We start from the raw sequence: 19,156 nt of genomic DNA, 5'->3' as shown, positions 1-19,156 counted from the left end.
GTCCCCTAGCCTATCATCCTTCCTCTTCCTGTGCCACACGTCCTGGGAGCCATGTTCTCCACGCCTCCCACTTCCCTGACCCCAAATCTGAAGATACAGAAGGAAACATCAGCTCAGACACTCACAGCACAAGCAGACTCTGTGGCCCCAGAGGTAGGAGTTGCTCCCCACCAGGAAGCAACAGGATGCTGCAGCCGACACCAGCGGGGGCCTCTGCTCCAGCGCAGCTCTGCAAGTGGAGGACGGCGTCACCAAAACTGCCCCAGGTACCAGCACAATCCCAGGTTGACCTACCTGTGCTCTGACCCCCCAGCTGTAAGTCTGTCCTCACGACCTCTGGTTGGGGTTGTTGATGTTACAGAGTGCTTCAAGGACTCAGGGGAAGTCCTGCCATCACTTGCATCTTCTGTTCTTTTCACACAGGATGCAGATAAAGAGCTGCAGAGTGAGTGTGGGCAGGGGCTGCTTCCACGTGCTCAGCCATCTAGGAGCGAGTTTTCTTTCTTCCTTCCTTTCTTTCTTTCTTCTTTCTTTCTTTCTTTCTTTCTTTCTTTCTTTCTTTCTTTCTTTCTTTCTTTCTTTCTTTCTTTCTTTCTTTCTTTCTTTCATCAGGGATTGAACTCAGGGGTGCTTAACCACTGAGCAACATTCCCAGCTCTTTTAATGTTTTCTTTAGAGTCAGGGTCTCACCGAGTTGCTTAGGGCCTTGCTAAGTTGCCAAACCTGGTTTTGAATTCGTGATCCTCCTGTCTCAGCCTTCTGAGCCACTGGGCCTCTGGGATTACAGGCATGCACCATTGCACCTGGGTCACATCTTTGTGAAGCTTATCTTCTTAGGTTTTCATGGAGACTGCATTGAACAGGTGACTGGAGCATGGGCAACTAGGTTGGACACCAAAGGCTTGCTGCTGTGGACTGAGGGAACCCAGCAAGCGTCAGTGTAGCACTCCTTCCTCCAGGCATGGGGCAGGATCCTTCTGGAGTGAGGGCCGTGTGATCCAGTGCCAGGTAGAGTAGGGCGGAGAAGTGCTTTGCAGCCAGCTCCTACACTGAAGGCCAGGCAACTTAGAGTCTCCGTGGCAAGCCTTGGAGGGAGTTCTGAGCCTTGCCTCATAACACCTAGGGCACGAGGTAGGTGCCGGCAAACCTCTGGCACTGAGCCTTGTCGGGGGTCAGTGCAAAACCTTGCACTGTGTATCCATGTCAGAGCACACTGTGGACTGATCCTGAGCTCCCGGCACCTAACTCATGCCAGTGAAGTCCTCCAGCTCACCTGTCCTCCATGGGCGGCATGACCTCACTTCTGGCAGAGGCTTGGGTGTTGCACACAGGGCAGTCGCCCAGAAGAAGCACAACACGTGAAACAGACCCTGCACAGGCCCAGAAGGACACCCGTCTGAGTCTGAGTAGATTGGGATGGCGAGCACTGGGAATATGCGCATTGGCCACTCAGATGTTCCTGCTCTAGACAAGTCCCTGGGGGACTAGAAGGTACTGAAGTGTGGGCTGGAAGGCCTCCACGGACGTGGGTCAGACCAGGAGGACAGAGCAGAGACAGCACAGTTCAGATCCAGGAAGTAGGCTGGCCCAGCACCCATCAGTCCTTCGGCTGAGAGTCCAGAGAAACCACGACCAGAGACCACTGTTTCAACTGAGGAATGAAAAGTGTGTTAGAGACACAGCTGACTCAGGATGGTCACTCCTCGGCGTACCAGGAGCAGAACTTCACCCCCGGAGGCCAGTGCCTCACCCAGCGGTAGCCTGGAAGACTGCCCTGACACGAGGCAGCAGAGACGCCAATTCCTTCTGCGTCCACCCAGAGTGCCAGGAGCCCTCACCAGGGCAGGAAGCAGGGGTAGAAACCAAGGCAGGCAGGTTGCAGAGGGGCAAAGGAGCCCTTCCTATTTCTAGAAAATGTGGTGTCTATGTCAGAAGCTCAGGCCACACACCCGACTCCTAGAACTAGTTGTGAGCTTAGGGAGGCTGTTAGACCAGGACGCAAGAAAAGACCACTGACTCCAATTAAAATCAAATTAAAGCAAGCTTATTATTTCGACCGGCCGGGCTGCCTTGCCCCTCAAATCGTGGGAGCCAAGGACAGCCCCGAGGCTTCTTTGTGGCCCAGTTTTATAGCCCAAAAAGTTACACAAAGGGGGGGGGGGTTACAGATAACAACGCTCTGAGGAGCATAACACAAGTTTACATTTTTGCTGGCCCCGGCATCAGAATTTATGGAGATCTTAGAGACTCAGAGAGGGTCATTGTCCGGCCAGGGAAGGCCAGAATTTATGAGGCGTCACTAAGGTTTAGGAAAGGGTTGTTATATGGTCAGGGAAAACCGGACCTGGGTGAGTTCAGGGCACGGGCAGGCATTCCAAGTAGGTTCAGAATTTGCAGTAATTTATAGTAAAGCCGAAATTATCTTTTCATGGTTTTATGGCGAGATGCCCAATTTTAAGAAAGGTTGGGTCTATCATTCCCCCCTTTTCTTATGTGTCCCTTTCAAATCTTTGATACGGTAGGGGAAGAGCACTGAGGGAATTTTAATCCCTCAGGTAACAGTCTCTAAATTTTTAGAACTCACCCAAAACCGGTCTCCCTGATTTTACCTGACTTAATTAATTACTTATATTGATAGTCTATTTATTTTTGGCTCCATTGTTGTAAGAAGAGAGGCGTCACTCATTTTGGCTTCTTCTGAGCTGAGAGAGGGTGATGTGAGGGGGCACGGCGTGAGGGACATGAGTTTCCTTTTAGAAGTCAGTTCGGTTTGAAGTCTGGTTGGGGAAGAACAGGTTGTAAAGTCACATCTGGGGATGGGTGCTTCTTTTATGGGAGTCATTCCTGGGGAAACTTCTCAGTTCTGCTAGTGCCATTTGCGCTAGGATGGGTCTAGGTCTTGCTTGACCATGTGGCTTCCCTCAGAAGCACCAGGGATGTCTCCCTTCTCTGATGACTCTCCTCTTCATAGCAAATGCACTGATTGGCTTCTGTTCTCCAGTGGTCTCATTAGTCTCCCTGATCGGGAGGTTATGTGGCCCAGAGTTGCAAAGCTCTTTAGAGAAGTCCCCTGTTCCCTGGATTCAGACTGACTCAGAGGGCAAGAGCCAAATATTAGTTTTTCTGGCCCTTTTAATTTAACTTTAATTTAAAAACTTAATCTTAAACATCCAGCAAATAAATTTTAACAGCCTTATATTAAGGGTACTGGGCTTTAATGTCTATAACTTTATAATTATTTATCTTTTTATTAATTGGGATCTGTATTATCCTATCTGTCTTGTAGGTGATGGCTTATTATCTCGAACTAACCCATGTTGTGTTCTTAAAGCAACACTTCTGTAAAACACTAACAGGGAATCTTTAGATCACTTATAAGGAAATTACAAAATAAAATTAACAAGAGTAAAAACAGTTTGTGTAACAGCTACCCTGAATTTTTGGCTGAGTTATACATTATATCCCCTGTTTGAGATCCTAGTAATCTTGACAGAAAAAAAACAACAAAAAAACAAACTTTTGAACATAAATTTAAATGAACTAAAATCTGGCCTACTGTTTTCATAGTCATTCTCACATGTAGTAAGATGGGACACAGAGCCTCATCTCAGGTAAGGCAGGGCTCTTTATAAATCTTAAGTGTTTTAGTTCTAAAGCTGATCTTTGTATTTTTAATTATCATTTTACAAAGTTTACATAAATTGTTTGAGGTCACATGAACATTAGCTAACACCATATGATATCACATTTAAAACATGAATTAAAGAAAGGCTGAAAGTTTTTAACCTTTACATAGATTAGGCTCTCATTAACTTAAGAATACATTCAAATTGTTCCCCAATGTAAGAAGTAACAAAACTTTACATATCTTATTGATAACAGGTAAATAAATCCCCAATATATTTTTTACCATACAACTTCTGAACACCAGCTTGATATAATGCTCTTTCAAAGTTTCTACCTTACAGACTTGTATACCTGGAAAATATGAGCACATTAATAGCATCACAATTACATTGATGTTTCTACATTAACCAAGTTTAACTTTTAAAGAAATGGCAGTACAGTGCTCTAAAATAACAGTTCTTATTTAACCAGTTGTTTAATTTTTATGGTTGCTTGCTCTAGGAAAAAAATAAAACAATAAACACAATGTTATTGGTAAACTTATGTTTTAACAAATTTTTGTCTCTTTAACACATGACTGATTTTTACAATCTTATACAGACCTTAGTACAATCTTATACAGACCTTAGTAAATCAATCAGATATCTAACAAAAGTACTCATGAATGAGTAATCCCATATCAAATTTACTTTACTTATTTTATCAAAATATTAGACAAATGTATTGAACCGTGTAAACCATTTTTTTTGTTGAAGGAAAAGTCCTAGAACCAAGGCATATTAGACATTTTATAGACATTAATATTTTATGAGTTTTTTTGAACACCTAGAAAAACTTGTAAGCTTAAATTTTAAAGACATTTATTTTTATCTGTTTATCCAATTTAAATTGAACCATTTAAATCACATGAATTAAAGATCTTTGGATCCATTTTTTTAATTTGTTTTTATGAGCGCTCCTTATATATGTTAATTTATATATCATATATATGATATACGGACATATGTATATATAGACATACAACACATAACAAAAGTGTGCACACATAACAATAGTAAAGGCCTTAGTAGCTTTTCGCAGGTGAAATCTCCATTGCAATGTTTCAAAAACTCCACAGTTGGTCAAAGATAGGACTGATCAGAAAAACATTAACCTAGGTCTGTAGGGTCAAAATCATGAGCTCAAAAAAAAAAAAATACAGAATCTAAGGAAAAAAACAAGAGTCCTAGTAAAAATGACTGGCCAGTAATTAGTAAATACCATACAATTTACTTTTTTTTTCCTTAGGTCTCAGATCAGTCTCCTACTGAGCTTGCAGGCTTCTTTCATTTGCATTTCAACATAAGTCCTGGCTGAGGTCTGGAAGGAGCAGGGAAAAACTGCTATTCTGAGCAGACACCTCAGGCCTAAGGCATTTTAACTATAAGTCATAATTTTCAGGTTCGAATGTTGAAAATTATGATACAAGTTTAAGATACAATTCACAAAATTTAATATCTTTACATCTTGTTTTGTCAACAGATACCATACTATGATTTACTATCCTTGTCCAAATTAATGCACTGGTACACACAGTAGCATTTTCCCAGGCTACCCAATTCGAAATTGGTGAAAAAAAAAGACTGAATGATTAGGAAGTTACTTGCCAACTTGGAAGTAGAGTTCTTTAGTTTTCCATCCTAAGTATTTAAGTTCTCTGGCATGAATTATCTGAAATCATAAACTAAACAATTACCTAAACCCAACTTTTAACTGCAGCATTGTGCAATGCATCAAAAACCCATTCAGATACCACATTGTTACAATAAAACATCATCTTTTAGACACACATTTAGCCAAGATCATTCCCAAGAAACAATTTATAATATCAACACACTATTGCACATGTCTTAAAGGGTCAGAAACAAAGACACAGGACAGACACAGAGGAGCTCCAGACTATGGCTGGCAGACAGAAACCATTTAAAACAGAGCAGATAAGAGAAAAATCTCCTACACCAGTGGCACCATAGATGTCCCCACAAGGGGACCAGATGTTTTCACAGAGGGGCAACCTGAAATATAAAATCAAGGGTCTCCGTGGCGACTTTACTACATTAAGTGTCTCCTTTTTCTTTTTCTCTTTTCAAGAAGACAGAGGTGGCATAATCCTTACAGTACAGGGAAGGAAGGAGGGAATCCCCGAAGCAACAGAGCTTCGGCAGCTGCTGGGAGTCCCTCAGTCCCTCCTTTTACTTACAGGATTCCACCTCAAGCACACTCCATCTCTTAACATTTCAGTAGTCAGTTCTCAAAAAGTTCCGGGGGGGGGCGGTGGTATCAAAATTTGTAACTGAGAGTTCGATTCCTGACCTTAGAGCCAATTAATGCCAATTTAATAATGAGGACAGGGTTTTGAGAAAAAGAAAAAGGGAGTTTTATTGCTTTGCTAACAAAGGAGAAACACCAGGGACTCTGCCCTAAGGTTGTGACTCTCTTGATCTGGAGGGACAAGGGGTTTTAAAGGAGGTTAACTTGTTAACCTGGGAGATACTCAGTTCTTAGATCCCCAGCAGGCATTGCCCTCTGCAGTGGGTGTGCTCCAGGCAGCCAGCTAGGGGCTTCTCTCCTCCTGCTTAACAAAGGGGGGTAAAGTTCATCGCAGTTCCTTAAAACACAGTTTAAAACACAGTCCAAAGGGGTGTCAGGCTGATTTGCTTTATTACCCATTTTCACATCCAATATCCTTAAGTTTTTACCACAGAAATCACACAACAAAATGCACAAAAACAAACAAACAAAAAACATATAGAACACAGAACAAAACACAAGAAAACAGAAACCCGGCGCCGAAACAGAAAAACAGAAGAGCAATGCAACGTCTTGCCAAAGCTCCGGGGTAGGAGCGCGTGCGTGCCCGTCAGCACCTCTCTACCCTTCCAGAGGAATTCCCTACAGAACAGAACAGAAGACAGAACGATTTCTCGTTACTGTCCGGACAGGAGTATATGTGAGCCTCGCCAGGCCACCTCTCTGTCATCAGAAGAGATCTCCCTTAACCGGATACCAGATGTTATAAAGGCGCCACTTACCTATGGAGGCCTCCTCCCCAGGTGCTTGCTGATAGTTTAGTGCGGCAGTTCACTGCAGTGCTCTGGGACCGAAGGCTCACTCCGAGGCCTTGGAACGTCTCAAGTTGCGCACCCCCTAGAGTGGCTCTCCAGCCCGGAGCCCTGGAGCGAAGGCCGGCTTCAGAATTTCCAGCAGTCTGCTCTTGTGGTCTGGCCGGGCAGGGTCATCTCGCTGGGGAACTCCAAAATGTTAGACCAGTGTTACCGCTGTTGACCGGTGACGAGTTCTTGCTCCCCGATGTTGAAGAATAACACCAAAGAAGCACGCCGAGGCAAGGTCAGAGTAGAAATTAGAAATTTATTAAAGGACAGAAGAAAAGACTTCTCCCGGAGGAAGAAGGGGACCCAAAAGGTGGAATCCAGTTAGCGGGCAATGTGTTCCCCTTTTTATAGGTTTGGTGAAGGAATGTAGGTGGGAAGGGTTTGGGACAAAGGAGTAATCTGGTCATTTCCGAGTCAAGTTTGCTGTTCATTAACATTTCTTTGGGATGAGCTACCTCCAAATCTGTTGGGGGCTGTATCCTGGGCTTCATTAACATTTCTTTGGGATGGGCTGTCTTCAAGTCTGTTGGGGGATGTTCATTAACATTTCTTCCAGGTGGACTTTGGCCTAGGGCCTTTTCGGAACTTTATTAACACTCCATGAGTTGTCCTGTTTTCCCTGAGTCATTCCCAGCATGGCCTCCATTTTAGATTTCACTCGGTATTAGACCCGATTTACCTAACTACACTGACTACCTAACTTTAAATCTGGCTTCATTCCCCCCTCTAATTTGGGGAGCTCCTTACTGCTGTAAGGAATGGGGGCGAAGACCGTTCTGGCTTCTTCAGGCTGACAAAAGGGGCGATGTTGGGGCAAGCAGTTTGGAGTCCCCTTTTAAAAATCGGGTCTATCGAGTGGTCCATGATAGGCTGGAGGGCCATTTGAGTGATGGGCGGTCTATAAGAGAAACAAGAATTTATTAATATTGGAACCATATTAATGCAGCAATAAATACCACAGCACAGGAATATGCCAATAAGTATGATACCAAAGACAGAGACTAACAATGTTTTCCACCAGGAAGTACCAAGAACCAGAAGCTAAGATATTGTTTCCATGACAAAGTTGCTGAGGACATGACTTATATCTGAGCATGTAAATCTTTAAGGATATTTGTTACATTGTCAGAAATGTCAGGGATGTAAACACAACATTTAACTTTTAGGGTTACAGTTGTCCTTCCCTTAAGATATAGTTTAATAATTTAATATCATCTGATCTTGTAAAATCCTTTTACTAGTTTGACCTCTGTGTCTAATAGAGAAATCTTTAATTCTGTTACTTAGGGCTGGATACTCATATTAGCAAACACCAAGCCTGCCTGTGTAGGTTAGGAATATCTGTGGGCCTTAAACTAAAACTACTCTAATAGTCCCTTTGATAGTTATCAGGCATTTCTGTCTAAGAATTTCTTTTGTAGCCTTCAGTCTACTTATTTTTGGAAGTTACATTTAACTATTATTATCATTTAAAATGTCCAGGAATAGCTGTGTTTTGGCTCTTTAACTGTCTTTGCTAAGTGTTTAAGATGAAGTAAGTCAAACTGACTTTTGTTACTACCTATTTAATAGTCAGCTGAATCTCTCCTGGGAGTCCTCGGGAACTTCATAGCAGCTTTTTAGTTCTGCTAGTGCCATTTGCGCTAGGATGGGTCCAGGCCTTGCTTGACCATGTGGCTTCCCTCGGAAGCATCAGGGATGTCTCCCTCTCTGATGACCCTCCTCTTCACAGCAAATGCACTGATTGGCTTCTGTCCTCCACTGGTCTCATTAATCTCCCTAATCAGGAGGTTATGTGGCCTAGAGTTGCAGAGCTCTTTTTCCTTTTTTTTTCCTCTATATCTCTATTGTAGAAAACCAAAGTAGCAATTTGGAGGATGTTATCTAGAGATTGATCAGGGCCATATGCCAATTTTTGTAATTTCCTCCGGATGTCTGGGGCTGACTGAGTGATAAATTTGTCCTTTAAAAGTAGTTGGCCCTCTGTGGATTCAGGATCCACGGTGGTATGTTTTCTTATTGCCTCTTTGAGTTTCTCCATGAAAAGAGCAGGGCTTTCCTGGGGGCCCTGAATAATTTCTGAAATATTAGAATAGTTAATGGGCCTTTGTTTGATTCTCCTAAGGGCTTCAAGGATCAATACCTGAAAATATCTAATTTTCCAAGCGTCTTGCTCATCATTTGGGTCCCACTCAGGATCACTTCTGGGAACTGCCTGTGCTCCAGTTGGGTAATTAGGTCTTATGGCAGATACCATGGCTAAGTCTACTTTACACTGTTGGCATAATTTAGGATTTTCCCTTAGAGCAAAGAAAACCTGAACATATGGCACCTCACACCATTTTTTTTTCTTTTTGCAAAATTTATCAAGTTGTAAAATAGTATTAAAATTGATACTTCCCTCTGGTGGCCAGGTTTTTCCATCAGGGAGTTTGTATTGAGGCCAGACCTGGCGGCAGAAGAAAATGAGGCGCTTTTTCTTGAGTGTTTGAGGGTCAAATTTATCCCAATTTTTCAATACGCAGGCAAGTGGCGTACCTGACGTATTAGAGAGTGAGGCTCCCATCTGAGTGTGGAGAGAAAAAAACAGAACTCAGGCGCCCGCGCCGGAGAAAACTGTTGATCTCCCTAATACTTGAGCCTCCTAAACGGTCCAGAAAACCCGTCTCTCACCTGGCTTTGCCAAGGGGTTTCTGGTCCCCTTTAGCAAAGTGCTAGGGTCTCAGTTTTGCCCTGTGCCAGAGACCCTGGGAGGATTCAGACTTAAGGGCCTTACTGCTTTCCTCCCGACCACTAAAATCCTTTGTGTGCTCTTTTGTCATCCTTGCTCTGTAGACTAGCAGATTACCGGAGGAGTTGATTCTAAAAAAATGCCTCTCTTGGTAGCTTAAGGAACACAGCTCATTTTAAACATTGGGCGGTAAAACAGACTAGTGATAGTTACCTATGCACCTTAGGGAACCTGGGCAGATCTTACTAATTATCCTATGCCTTTCTCTCAGCCTTACAACCTGAATTGCTAACGTCTCTGACCCATGAAGGAAGGGGAGCATCCAGGAGGGATTGGATGCGGGGTTGGGAGTGTTGCATGGCCCATACGGAGGCAAATGTGATTGGGGCTTTCCCTCAATGCCGTTCATCTACCGATCACCTTAGATACCCCTGGGGGCTGTCGGAAGGGGGCTCAAGAGAAAGGAACCTTAAGAATTCGTCTGAGAGTAGCCCAGACCGGAATTCCTCAGTTGTTCCAAACTCCTTCCTCCACCTCCACGCATCCGAGGCAGATCGGGATTCCGGACACTGTGTACTCACGCCAATTGCTCTCCAGGCCCAGACAGAAAAGTTGGAAGCGGCTTTGGCAGAACCCAACATGCCTGCTCTGTACCGAACAGGTGATTGAGAGCTGCCTAGGCCGAGAAACCTCTCACCCGAGTCTTGTAGAGTGGCGGCTGCACTAGTTGCGTTTAAGTAGCCGACGGGTGCCCACCTTACCCTCCAGAAAGAAAGAGAGAAAGATGCACCTCAAACAGACATGGGGTGCGTGCACTTACCTCGGTGTAGAATCTCGGTGGGACCTCCAATATGTTACCGCTGTTGACCGGTGACGAGTTCTTGCTCCCCGATGTTGAAGAATAACACCAAAGAAGCACGCCGAGGCAAGGTCAGAGTAGAAATTAGAAATTTATTAAAGGACAGAAGAAAAGACTTCTCCCGGAGGAAGAAGGGGACCCAAAAGGTGGAATCCAGTTAGCGGGCAATGTGTTCCCCTTTTTATAGGTTTGGTGAAGGAATGTAGGTGGGAAGGGTTTGGGACAAAGGAGTAATCTGGTCATTTCCGAGTCAAGTTTGCTGTTCATTAACATTTCTTTGGGATGAGCTACCTCCAAATCTGTTGGGGGCTGTATCCTGGGCTTCATTAACATTTCTTTGGGATGGGCTGTCTTCAAGTCTGTTGGGGGATGTTCATTAACATTTCTTCCAGGTGGACTTTGGCCTAGGGCCTTTTCGGAACTTTATTAACACTCCATGAGTTGTCCTGTTTTCCCTGAGTCATTCCCAGCATGGCCTCCATTTTAGATTTCACTCGGTATTAGACCCGATTTACCTAACTACACTGACTACCTAACTTTAAATCTGGCTTCACCAGGACGCAAGAAAAGACCACTGACTCCAATTAAAATCAAATTAAAGCAAGCTTATTATTTCGACCGGCCGGGCTGCCTTGCCCCTCAAATCGTGGGAGCCAAGGACAGCCCCGAGGCTTCTTTGTGGCCCAGTTTTATAGCCCAAAAAGTTACACAAAGGGGGGGGGGGTTACAGATAACAACGCTCTGAGGAGCATAACACAAGTTTACATTTTTGCTGGCCCCGGCATCAGAATGTATGGAGATCTTAGAGACTCAGAGAGGGTCATTGTCCGGCCAGGGAAGGCCAGAATTTATGAGGCGTCACTAAGGTTTAGGAAAGGGTTGTTATCTGGTCAGGGAAAACCGGACCTGGGTGAGTTCAGGGCACGGGCAGGCATTCCAAGTAGGTTCAGAATTTGCAGTAATTTATAGTAAAGCCGAAATTATCTTTTCATGGTTTTATGGCGAGATGCCCAATTTTAAGAAAGGTTGGGTCTATCAAGGCCTCAGCGTACAGGCCGCACAGAAACCAGCCTTGCTGTGCACCTCTGAGGAGCAGCCAGCACGGAGTGAGGGGCAGGGCTGCTGCAGCGTCTTCCCCAAGCGAAGCACTCTGGTCAGGTGTCCGTATAAGGGGACGTGCATTGGATCTGCTGAGAGCCGGAGGATGAGGGCAGAGTGCTGAAGGCCTGAGCCCTGAAGGAGCAGAGAGACAAAGACTGTGCCAGTGATTGGAAGGCGGTTCTCCTTGGGAGCATCTACTCAGCACCATAAAGCCCTCAGGACCGAGCTCTTCAGACACTCAGGCTGGCGGAAGGGCAGCAGCTGCAATAGAGAAGTGATCCACAGGATGGAGGCGGAGGACTGCGCCGTGACTGTGGAGGAGACAGACCCACACCGTCCGGATGCTCCATCTCCTGCAGGGCTGCTGAGGGGTCTGTGGAGGAGCGGCAGAGCAGGTGGCCCAGGGAAGAGGGATGGACGTGGTCCAGACCTCCCTGGCCTCCCAGAGACAGATTCAACAGTGCAACACAACAGCACAAACCCCCGGGAAAGAAATCAGGACCTGCAGGAAGCAGAGGCCTGCCACAAAGTGGAAAGGACGTCCATAAATAATAGACGGTAAATCAGATTTCGCCAGGAACTTCAAAATGTGTGCTGTGAAACTCACAGTTAGAGCAAGGAGCAGCTGAGCAACAGATGGGGAGAAGCTGTCCTCCAGCCCTGGCCAGTGTGCTACGTAAGGGCCCGCTAAGCTGAATGTCAGGGAAGGTGCCCAGCTGAGGGCTCTCCAGCAGGCGCTGTGGGCACATGCAGGCTGGCAGCCAGCAGCCTCGGTCCTGGGGAATGCTCCGCAGCAAGGCCAGAGGAGCCCACTGGCCAGAAGTAAGAACTGGCACCAGGCACTGGCTAGGGTGCAGCCAGCTTGGACCCCCCCAGGGGACACGGGTCGCAGTTTGTGTCAGGTCAGACACACGTCACCTCACATACCCAAATCCCTTTCCTGGTGTTCACCCAAGAGGCGCAGGTGGGTGTGCAGGGGAGAGTCCCGCAAGAGCAGCTGCGGCAGGCAGCCAGGAAGTGCAGGCCAAGGCCATCCATCAGCCCCTCTAGGCCTTGTCCACAGGCCAGAGGCCAGGGGCTGGCTATGGGGAAGGGGAAGACCCTGGAGGGTGCCCCAGGCCCCACTTGTAGGAAAGAGGCAACTGTAAGAGTGACTGAAAACAGCCAGCACAGGCCAGGGGAAGGCCTCCTGGGGCTCCCTGCCTCTGGCCTCCTGGTCACCTGACTCTGCCCTGGCCTGGTCCCTACAGGCGGGGCAGAGAGCAAAGTCCACTGCCTCGGGGCGTGGGGTTTTCCCCCAGACCTGCCCTCCCACCTGTCCCTAGGGCAGCTCTCAAGTCCTTCTAAGACTGGGGTGTTGCCCTTCCTCCCTGCCCTTGGGCCCAAGGCCCAGGTGGGCACTGCCAGTCAGCGTCCAGCATAGCTGGAGGGCCCCTGGCTGCAGTCCATTCTTTGCATGCTGGGGGCAGATTCGCCCCACCCCATTACCACCCCAGGGCCAGGCCGGTATAGACAAGGGGTGGAGGACAGCAGGTGTGCAAGAGGACGGCCAGTTGCACCCAGGTACACTGCTTCCTTCACCTGCTTCTGCAAGGTGGCTGCCAGCCCAGGTGAGGGTCCCATGGGCTGTCCTGGGTGGGGGCTGTGCTGGTTATGGGGGCTGTCCTGGTTATGGGGGCTGTCCTGGTTATGGGGGCTGTCCTGGGTGGGGGCTGTGCTGGTTATGGGGGCTGTCCTGGGTGGGGGCTGTCCTGGTTATGGGGGCTGTCCTGGGTGGGGGCTGTCCTGGTTATGGGGGCTGTCCTGGTTATGGGGGCTGTCCTGGGCAGGGGCTGTCCTGGTTATGGGGGCTGTCCTGGTTATGGGGGCTGTCCTGGTTATGGGGGCTGTCCTGGGCAGGGGCTGTCCTGGTTATGGGGGCTGTCCTGGTTATGGGGGCTGTCCTGGGCAGGGGCTGTCCTGGTTATGGGGGCTGTCCTGGTTATGGGGGCTGTCCTGGTTATGGGGGCTGTCCTGGGCAGGGGCTGTCCTGGTTATGGGGGCTGTCCTGGTTATGGGGGCTGTCCTGGGTGGGGGCTGTCCTGGTTATGGGGGCTGTCCTGGTTATGGGGGCTGTCCTGGTTATGGGGGCTGTCCTGGGTGGGGGCTGTCCTGGTTATGGGGGCTGTCCTGGGCGGGGGCTGTCCTGGGCAGGGGCTGTCCTGGTTATGGGGGCTGTCCTGGTTATGGGGGCTGTCCTGGTTATGGGGGCTGTCCTGGGTGGGGGCTGCCCTGGTTATGGGGGCTCCTGGTTATGGGGGCTGTCCTGGGCAGGGGCTGTCCTGGTTATGGGGGCTGTCCTGGGAAGGGGCTGTCCTGGTTATGGGGGCTGTCCTGGTTATGGGGGCTGTCCTGGTTATGGGGGCTGTCCTGGGTGGGGACTGTCCTGGTTATGGGGGCTGTCCTGGTTATGGGGGCTGTCCTGGTTATGGGGGCTGTCCTGGGTGGGGGCTGTCCTGGTTATGGGGGCTGTCCTGGGTGGGGGCTGTCCTGGTTATGGGGGCTCTCCTGGTTATGGGGGCTGTCCTGGTTATGGGGGCTGTCCTGGGTGGGGGCTGTCCTGGTTATGGGGGCTGTCCTGGGTGGGGGCTGTCCTGGTTATGGGGGCTGTCCTGGTTATGGGGGCTGTCCTGGTTATGGGGGCTGTCCTGGGTGGGGGCTGTCCTGGTTATGGGGGCTGTCCTGGTTATGGGGGCTGTCCTGGGTGGGGGCTGTCCTGGTTATGGGGGCTGTCCTGGTTATGGGGGCTGTCCTGGTTATGGGGGCTGTCCTGGGTGGGGGCTGTCCTGGTTATGGGGGCTGTCCTGGGTGGGGGCTGTCCTGGTTATGGGGGCTGTCCTGGTTATGGGGGCTGTCCTGGGAAGGGGCTGTCCTGGTTATGGGGGCTGTCCTGGTTATGGGGGCTGTCCTGGGTGGGGGCTGTGCTGGTTATGGGGGCTGTCCTGATTATGGGGGCTGTCCTGGGCAGGGGCTGTGCTGGTTATGGGGGCTCCTGGTTATGGGGGCTGTCCTGGGCAGGGGCTGTCCTGGTTATGGGGGCTGTCCTGGTTATGGGGGCTGTCCTGGGTGGGGGCTGTCCTGGTTATGGGGGCTGTCCTGGTTATGGGGGCTGTCCTGGTTATGGGGGCTGTCCTGGGCAGGGGCCATCCTGGGCAGGGGCTGGCTTGGGCAGGGCCATCCTGGGCAGGGGCTGTCCAGGGGAGACTGTCCTTTCTTCCTCCTCACTGGGCTCAGACGTAGAACCTAAGCTTCTACATTTCTGGAGGTGGAATCTCTGTGTCCTTGGCCCTTGCCTGTGGCCTCTTTAGGCCTGTGAGGTGGCTGGGGGTGCTGGTTTTGGACGCTGGACCTGGACTGGTTACCTGTCCTCTCCTGCCTCGGGTCAGAACATACAGCCAGCCCTGCCTGCCACTCCTCTTGATGAAGCACCTGGGACATTGGTCTTCCCGAGGGACCAGGATAGGTTACAGGGTGTCGGGTCCTGACCTACCCAAGTCTCAAAGTGCATTTCTGGCTGTAGCTAGTCCGAGGGCAGCGGTGCCCACTGTGCTCAGAAGCAGGCCTGGCCAGGGCAGCCTGTAAGCCCTGTGCACAGGGTTGCATTGTGTAGCTTGGGGACTGAGACCCTATTGTGCCCTGAGGGCAGAGGAGGGCTGTGAATGTCCAGGCCTCATGGTCACTCTTGGTCAGTTGCCTAGAGGCCCTCTGGGGCCAACCAAAAAGTCTCAGATTCACATTCCAAGGCTGGGTTTCCAAAAAGAAAGATGTCTGTTAAGCCACCCAGGATAACACCTGGCCTCACCAGGTCAGCAGGGCCACCAGCCCTCACCTGCTCAGGCCTAACCTCAGTTCCAGGAGAGACTCTGCCTGGGGCTGGGTTTAGTCCAGAGCTGGGCTCCTCCTGTGGTGACGAGGGACCAGGGTCCTGAGGGGGGAAGAGTGGGCTGCCCGATCTGGAGGGGGCTCTGCCAGTCCCATCTGTGGGCCCACAGCGCCTGCCTTGGCCCTGAGGGTGCCATCAGACAAAGCCAACTGCTGCTGGCCACAGGCCCTCTGAGTGGTGGCCTCCCCCGGCTCGGTGCGTGGCGGTGGCCCTGCTCATGGTGCCCCGGCCGCTGCTCCGGCCGAGGTAGGTTATCTGAGGCTCAGGAAGAGTCCAGGACGGCAGCCTCTGGAGGGAGATTGGGAGAGTGAAGACCCTGCCTCTGGAGGCCAGGGTGAGGGCAGCAGGCAGAGTCCAGGTGTCCACTGCTGCTCCCGCCCTGCAGACGCCAGCCCCATAGCTGCCATGGCGCTGTCCTGGAAGGAGCGAGTTTTCATGGCCCTGCTGGGGACCGCAACAGCCTCGGGCCTCACTGTGCTGGTCCTCATCCTGGTGGAGGCCACCAACATCCTGCTGCCCGCAGACACAAAGGTGCCTGGACTGGGCGGGGAGGAGGAGGCTGGAGGGCAAGGCCATCAGCCTGCCCCACCCTCCTGACCCGAGTCTTGCCTGCAGTTTGGGATTGTGTTCGACGCGGGCTCTTCCCACACCTCTCTCTTTGTGTACCAGTGGCCAGCAGACAAGGAGAAGGACACGGGTTTGGTCAGCCAGGCCCTGGCTTGCCAGGTGGAAGGTCGGTGGGGTCACTACCTGGTGTTGGACTTGCTGGGGCTGACTGGCTGGGACTCCCAGTTGGGGGGAGGCGCAGGCCTGCGCTGATCCGCCCGAGGAGAGGGACTCAGAGAGGAAGTGGCTGACACAAGGTCCCACAGATGGGCAGTGGGACGGGAGGGACCCGCACAGCCCTGCTGCCCCGCCCCCCATGCCAGCCTGGCCGGCCCAGCAGGGCCTGTTCTGACGCAGCCTAGATGCTGCAAGGGGCTCCCATCCCGGCCTCCACTCTCCAGCTCTAGCCCTCTCGAGCCCCCAGTGTCACCACGGCCACCAGCTGGGGCCTGCCCTCCAGGACCCTGCAAGGGAAAAGCTACTTCTCCAAGTGAGAGGCCAGAAAGCTCAGGGCATGTCACTCAGAGCCTCAGAAGGGCCTCCACGGGCTCCAGCTCTGTCACATGTGGTCAGACCTTTGGGGCCACCACGCATCCCACCCGCCTTCGGGGCTGCAGCTTGTCTTGGGGTGCTATGTTTCAGGGCCTGGAATCTCCTCCTACACCTCTGACCCCACACAGGCTGGCGAGAGCCTGAAGGGCTGCCTGGAGGAGGCGCTGGCACTCATCCCAGAGAACCAGTACCAGGGAACACCCCTGTTCCTGGGGGCCACGGCCGGCATGAGGCTGCTCAGGTAAACCAGGCTCAAAAGCCAGGGCTCAGAGCCCTGGGGCAGGGTGGGCAGGGGCTGGGCCAGGCTTCCTGCCACCTGGCCCCTGGTTTCCACTGCCCAGCCAGAAGAACAGCTCGCAGGCAGGGGACATCCTTGCAGCGGTGTCTGGGGTCCTGGGCCAGTCTCCTCTGGACTTCTGGGGTGCTGAGGTCCTGGCTGGCCAGGATGAAGGTGCTTTTGCTTGGATCACCATCAACTATGTCCTGGACAGGCTGGTCAAGGTGCTGTGGGCAGCCCGAGGGTGGGGCTGGCTGGCCAGGGCCTGGGCGGGGTGTGGCTGGCCAGGGCTGAGTGGCCCTGTCTGTGGCTAGTACTCCTCTGGAGAGTGGATCCAGCCTGCAGAGGGGACGCTGGTGGGTGCCCTGGACTTGGGGGGAGCCTCCACCCAGATCAGCTTCCTGCCCCGCGGCCCCATCCTGGACGAGAGCACCCGGGCGACCTTCCGTCTGTACGGCGCCGACTACAGCATCTACACTCACAGCTACCTCTGCTTTGGGCGGGACCAGATGCTCAACAGGCTGCTGGCTGCGCTGGTGCAGGTCAGGCTGGCCCAGGGAGGGCGGGAGGCAAGGCAGGCTGCAGCTCAAGCCCCCTGTGACCCTGCAGAGCCGCCCCGGGGCCCTCCTGCGTCACCCATGCTACCTCAGCGGTTTCCAGACCACGCTGCCCTTGGCCTCCCTCTATGAGTCGCCCTGTGTCCACATGGCAGCCCAGCTGGACCTCACCCAGAACCTCACTGTTGAGGGCACAGGCAACCCGGGGGCCTGCCTGGCCGCCATCCGGGAGCTCTTCAACTTCTCCAGCTGCCAGGGCCCAGGAGACTGTGCCTTCAACGGGGTCTACCAGCCCCCAGTGCAGGGCCAGTTCTACGTGAGTTCCGCTCGCTGCCCCCACCCAGGATGGCTTCCTCAGAGCCCTAGGAGGCTGCCTGGCCCCAGAAGGAACAGGAGCACCCTGGGCTGGGGGGCAGTGGGAAGGAAGAGCCAGGGCTGGCTCTGGGGAGTGGGTCCCTGGGACGGCCTGGCTGGTCATGGCCTCTCCCTCTGCCCCCAGGCCTTCTCCAACTTCTACTACACCTTCCACTTCCTGAACCTCACCTCCAGGCAGCCACTCCGCACCGTGAACGCCACCATCTGGGAGTTCTGCCAGAGGCCCTGGAGGCTGGTGGGTAGGAGCCTGTGGGCAGGCAGGGCCTCAGGGTCTCTGAAACTCCATCAGATGGGAGCTGGCGGTGGAGCCCTCTGGGCAGCAGGCAGCAGGCTGGCGGGCGTGGGAAGGGAGGGCGCCCCTGGGCCGTCCTGCTCCTGGTGGAGGCCGGCCCGGGGTCCCAGGGTGACCAGCCTCTGGTTGTGACGAGGTGTATGGCCCAGGGGGCAAGGGAAGGGCTTTGGCAGGACCTGCCATGGTCAGAGGCTCACCCAGCTGGGTGGGCTGGCCCCCCGGGCTGGGAGTGTGGGAGGCCCTGGGCCTCACAGCCCCTGGCCCTGGGCCCAGGTGGAAGACAGCTACCCAGGGCAGGAGCGCTGGCTACGGGACTACTGCGCTTCCGGCCTGTACATCCTCACGCTGCTGGAGGCCTTTGGGTTCAGGGAGGAGACCTGGGCCAACATCGAGTTTCAGAAGCAGGTGACCACCTCCCAGCCACGGCCCATCTGCCCCAGGGATGGGGGACTCTGGGGCAGCTACTAGGCCGCCCCACAGCCCTCAGCTGCCTTGTACCCTGCAGGCTGGTGGCACTGACATCGGCTGGACACTGGGCTACATGCTGAACCTGACGGGCATGATCCCGGCCGAGGCGCCAGCCCAGTGGCGGGCACAGAGCTATGGCGTCTGGGTGGCCGGCGTGGTGTTTGTGGTGCTGACCCTCACAGCCATTCTGGGGGCTGCTGCGGTGCAGCTCCTCTGGGTCCAGGACTAGGCGGGGCCCAGAGAGCCAGACGTCCAACAGGATGCCCTCAGGGCTCAGCTGGGAGCCATCGCCAGGTCCTTGATGTCCAGGAGCCGTCCCTTGGACAGCAAGCCGGACTCCACACAGGACTGGGTGGCCAAGTCCGGCACAGCCACCGCCTCCCGGAAGCCAGGCCTCCTGTCCCCCACCTCATGTCACCCAGTTGTGCTGGCCGGTGTGTGGCTCCCCAGACAGCGGGCCTCTCTGCACAAACCCAGGTGGTGCCCGGCAGCACCCAGGCTGTGTGGGGGTGATCATGGGAGGGAGGCTGGACTCCCTGGGTCCCCATTTGCCTGGGGAGGGAGGGGGCTGTGGCTGCCCACTGTGATCCAAAGAGGGGCCAGTTCCCATCCCCCACACCCTCTGCTGGCCTATCCA

At 52.2% G+C, this 19,156-nt stretch overlaps 1 protein-coding gene across 2 annotated transcripts; it reads left to right on the top strand.

Moving 5' to 3' along the window:
* The first annotated feature begins 217 nt into the window (after nucleotides 1-217).
* On the top strand, nucleotides 218-19,154 carry Entpd8 (ectonucleoside triphosphate diphosphohydrolase 8). Of its 2 annotated transcripts, none has more exons than XM_077798054.1 (10): nucleotides 218-266; nucleotides 15,778-15,923; nucleotides 16,008-16,125; nucleotides 16,641-16,791; nucleotides 16,892-17,051; nucleotides 17,142-17,369; nucleotides 17,437-17,700; nucleotides 17,884-17,994; nucleotides 18,325-18,456; nucleotides 18,557-19,154. In XM_077798054.1, exons 2-10 carry the CDS (start codon nucleotides 15,798-15,800, stop codon nucleotides 18,746-18,748), a joined length of 1,482 nt encoding a protein of 493 aa, XP_077654180.1. In that variant the 5' UTR covers nucleotides 218-266; nucleotides 15,778-15,797; the 3' UTR covers nucleotides 18,749-19,154. The 2 variants fall into 2 exon arrangements, with proteins under 2 accessions (XP_077654180.1, XP_026270960.1); XM_026415175.2 differs by lacking the exon at nucleotides 218-266 and adding an exon at nucleotides 12,787-13,080.
* Nucleotides 19,155-19,156: the final 2 nt, after the last annotated feature.

Source organism: Urocitellus parryii, chromosome 4 (assembly GCF_045843805.1).
Source record: "Urocitellus parryii isolate mUroPar1 chromosome 4, mUroPar1.hap1, whole genome shotgun sequence".
NCBI lineage: Eukaryota > Metazoa > Chordata > Mammalia > Rodentia > Sciuridae > Urocitellus > Urocitellus parryii.
This window is presented reverse-complemented; position numbering and strand designations above follow the sequence as displayed.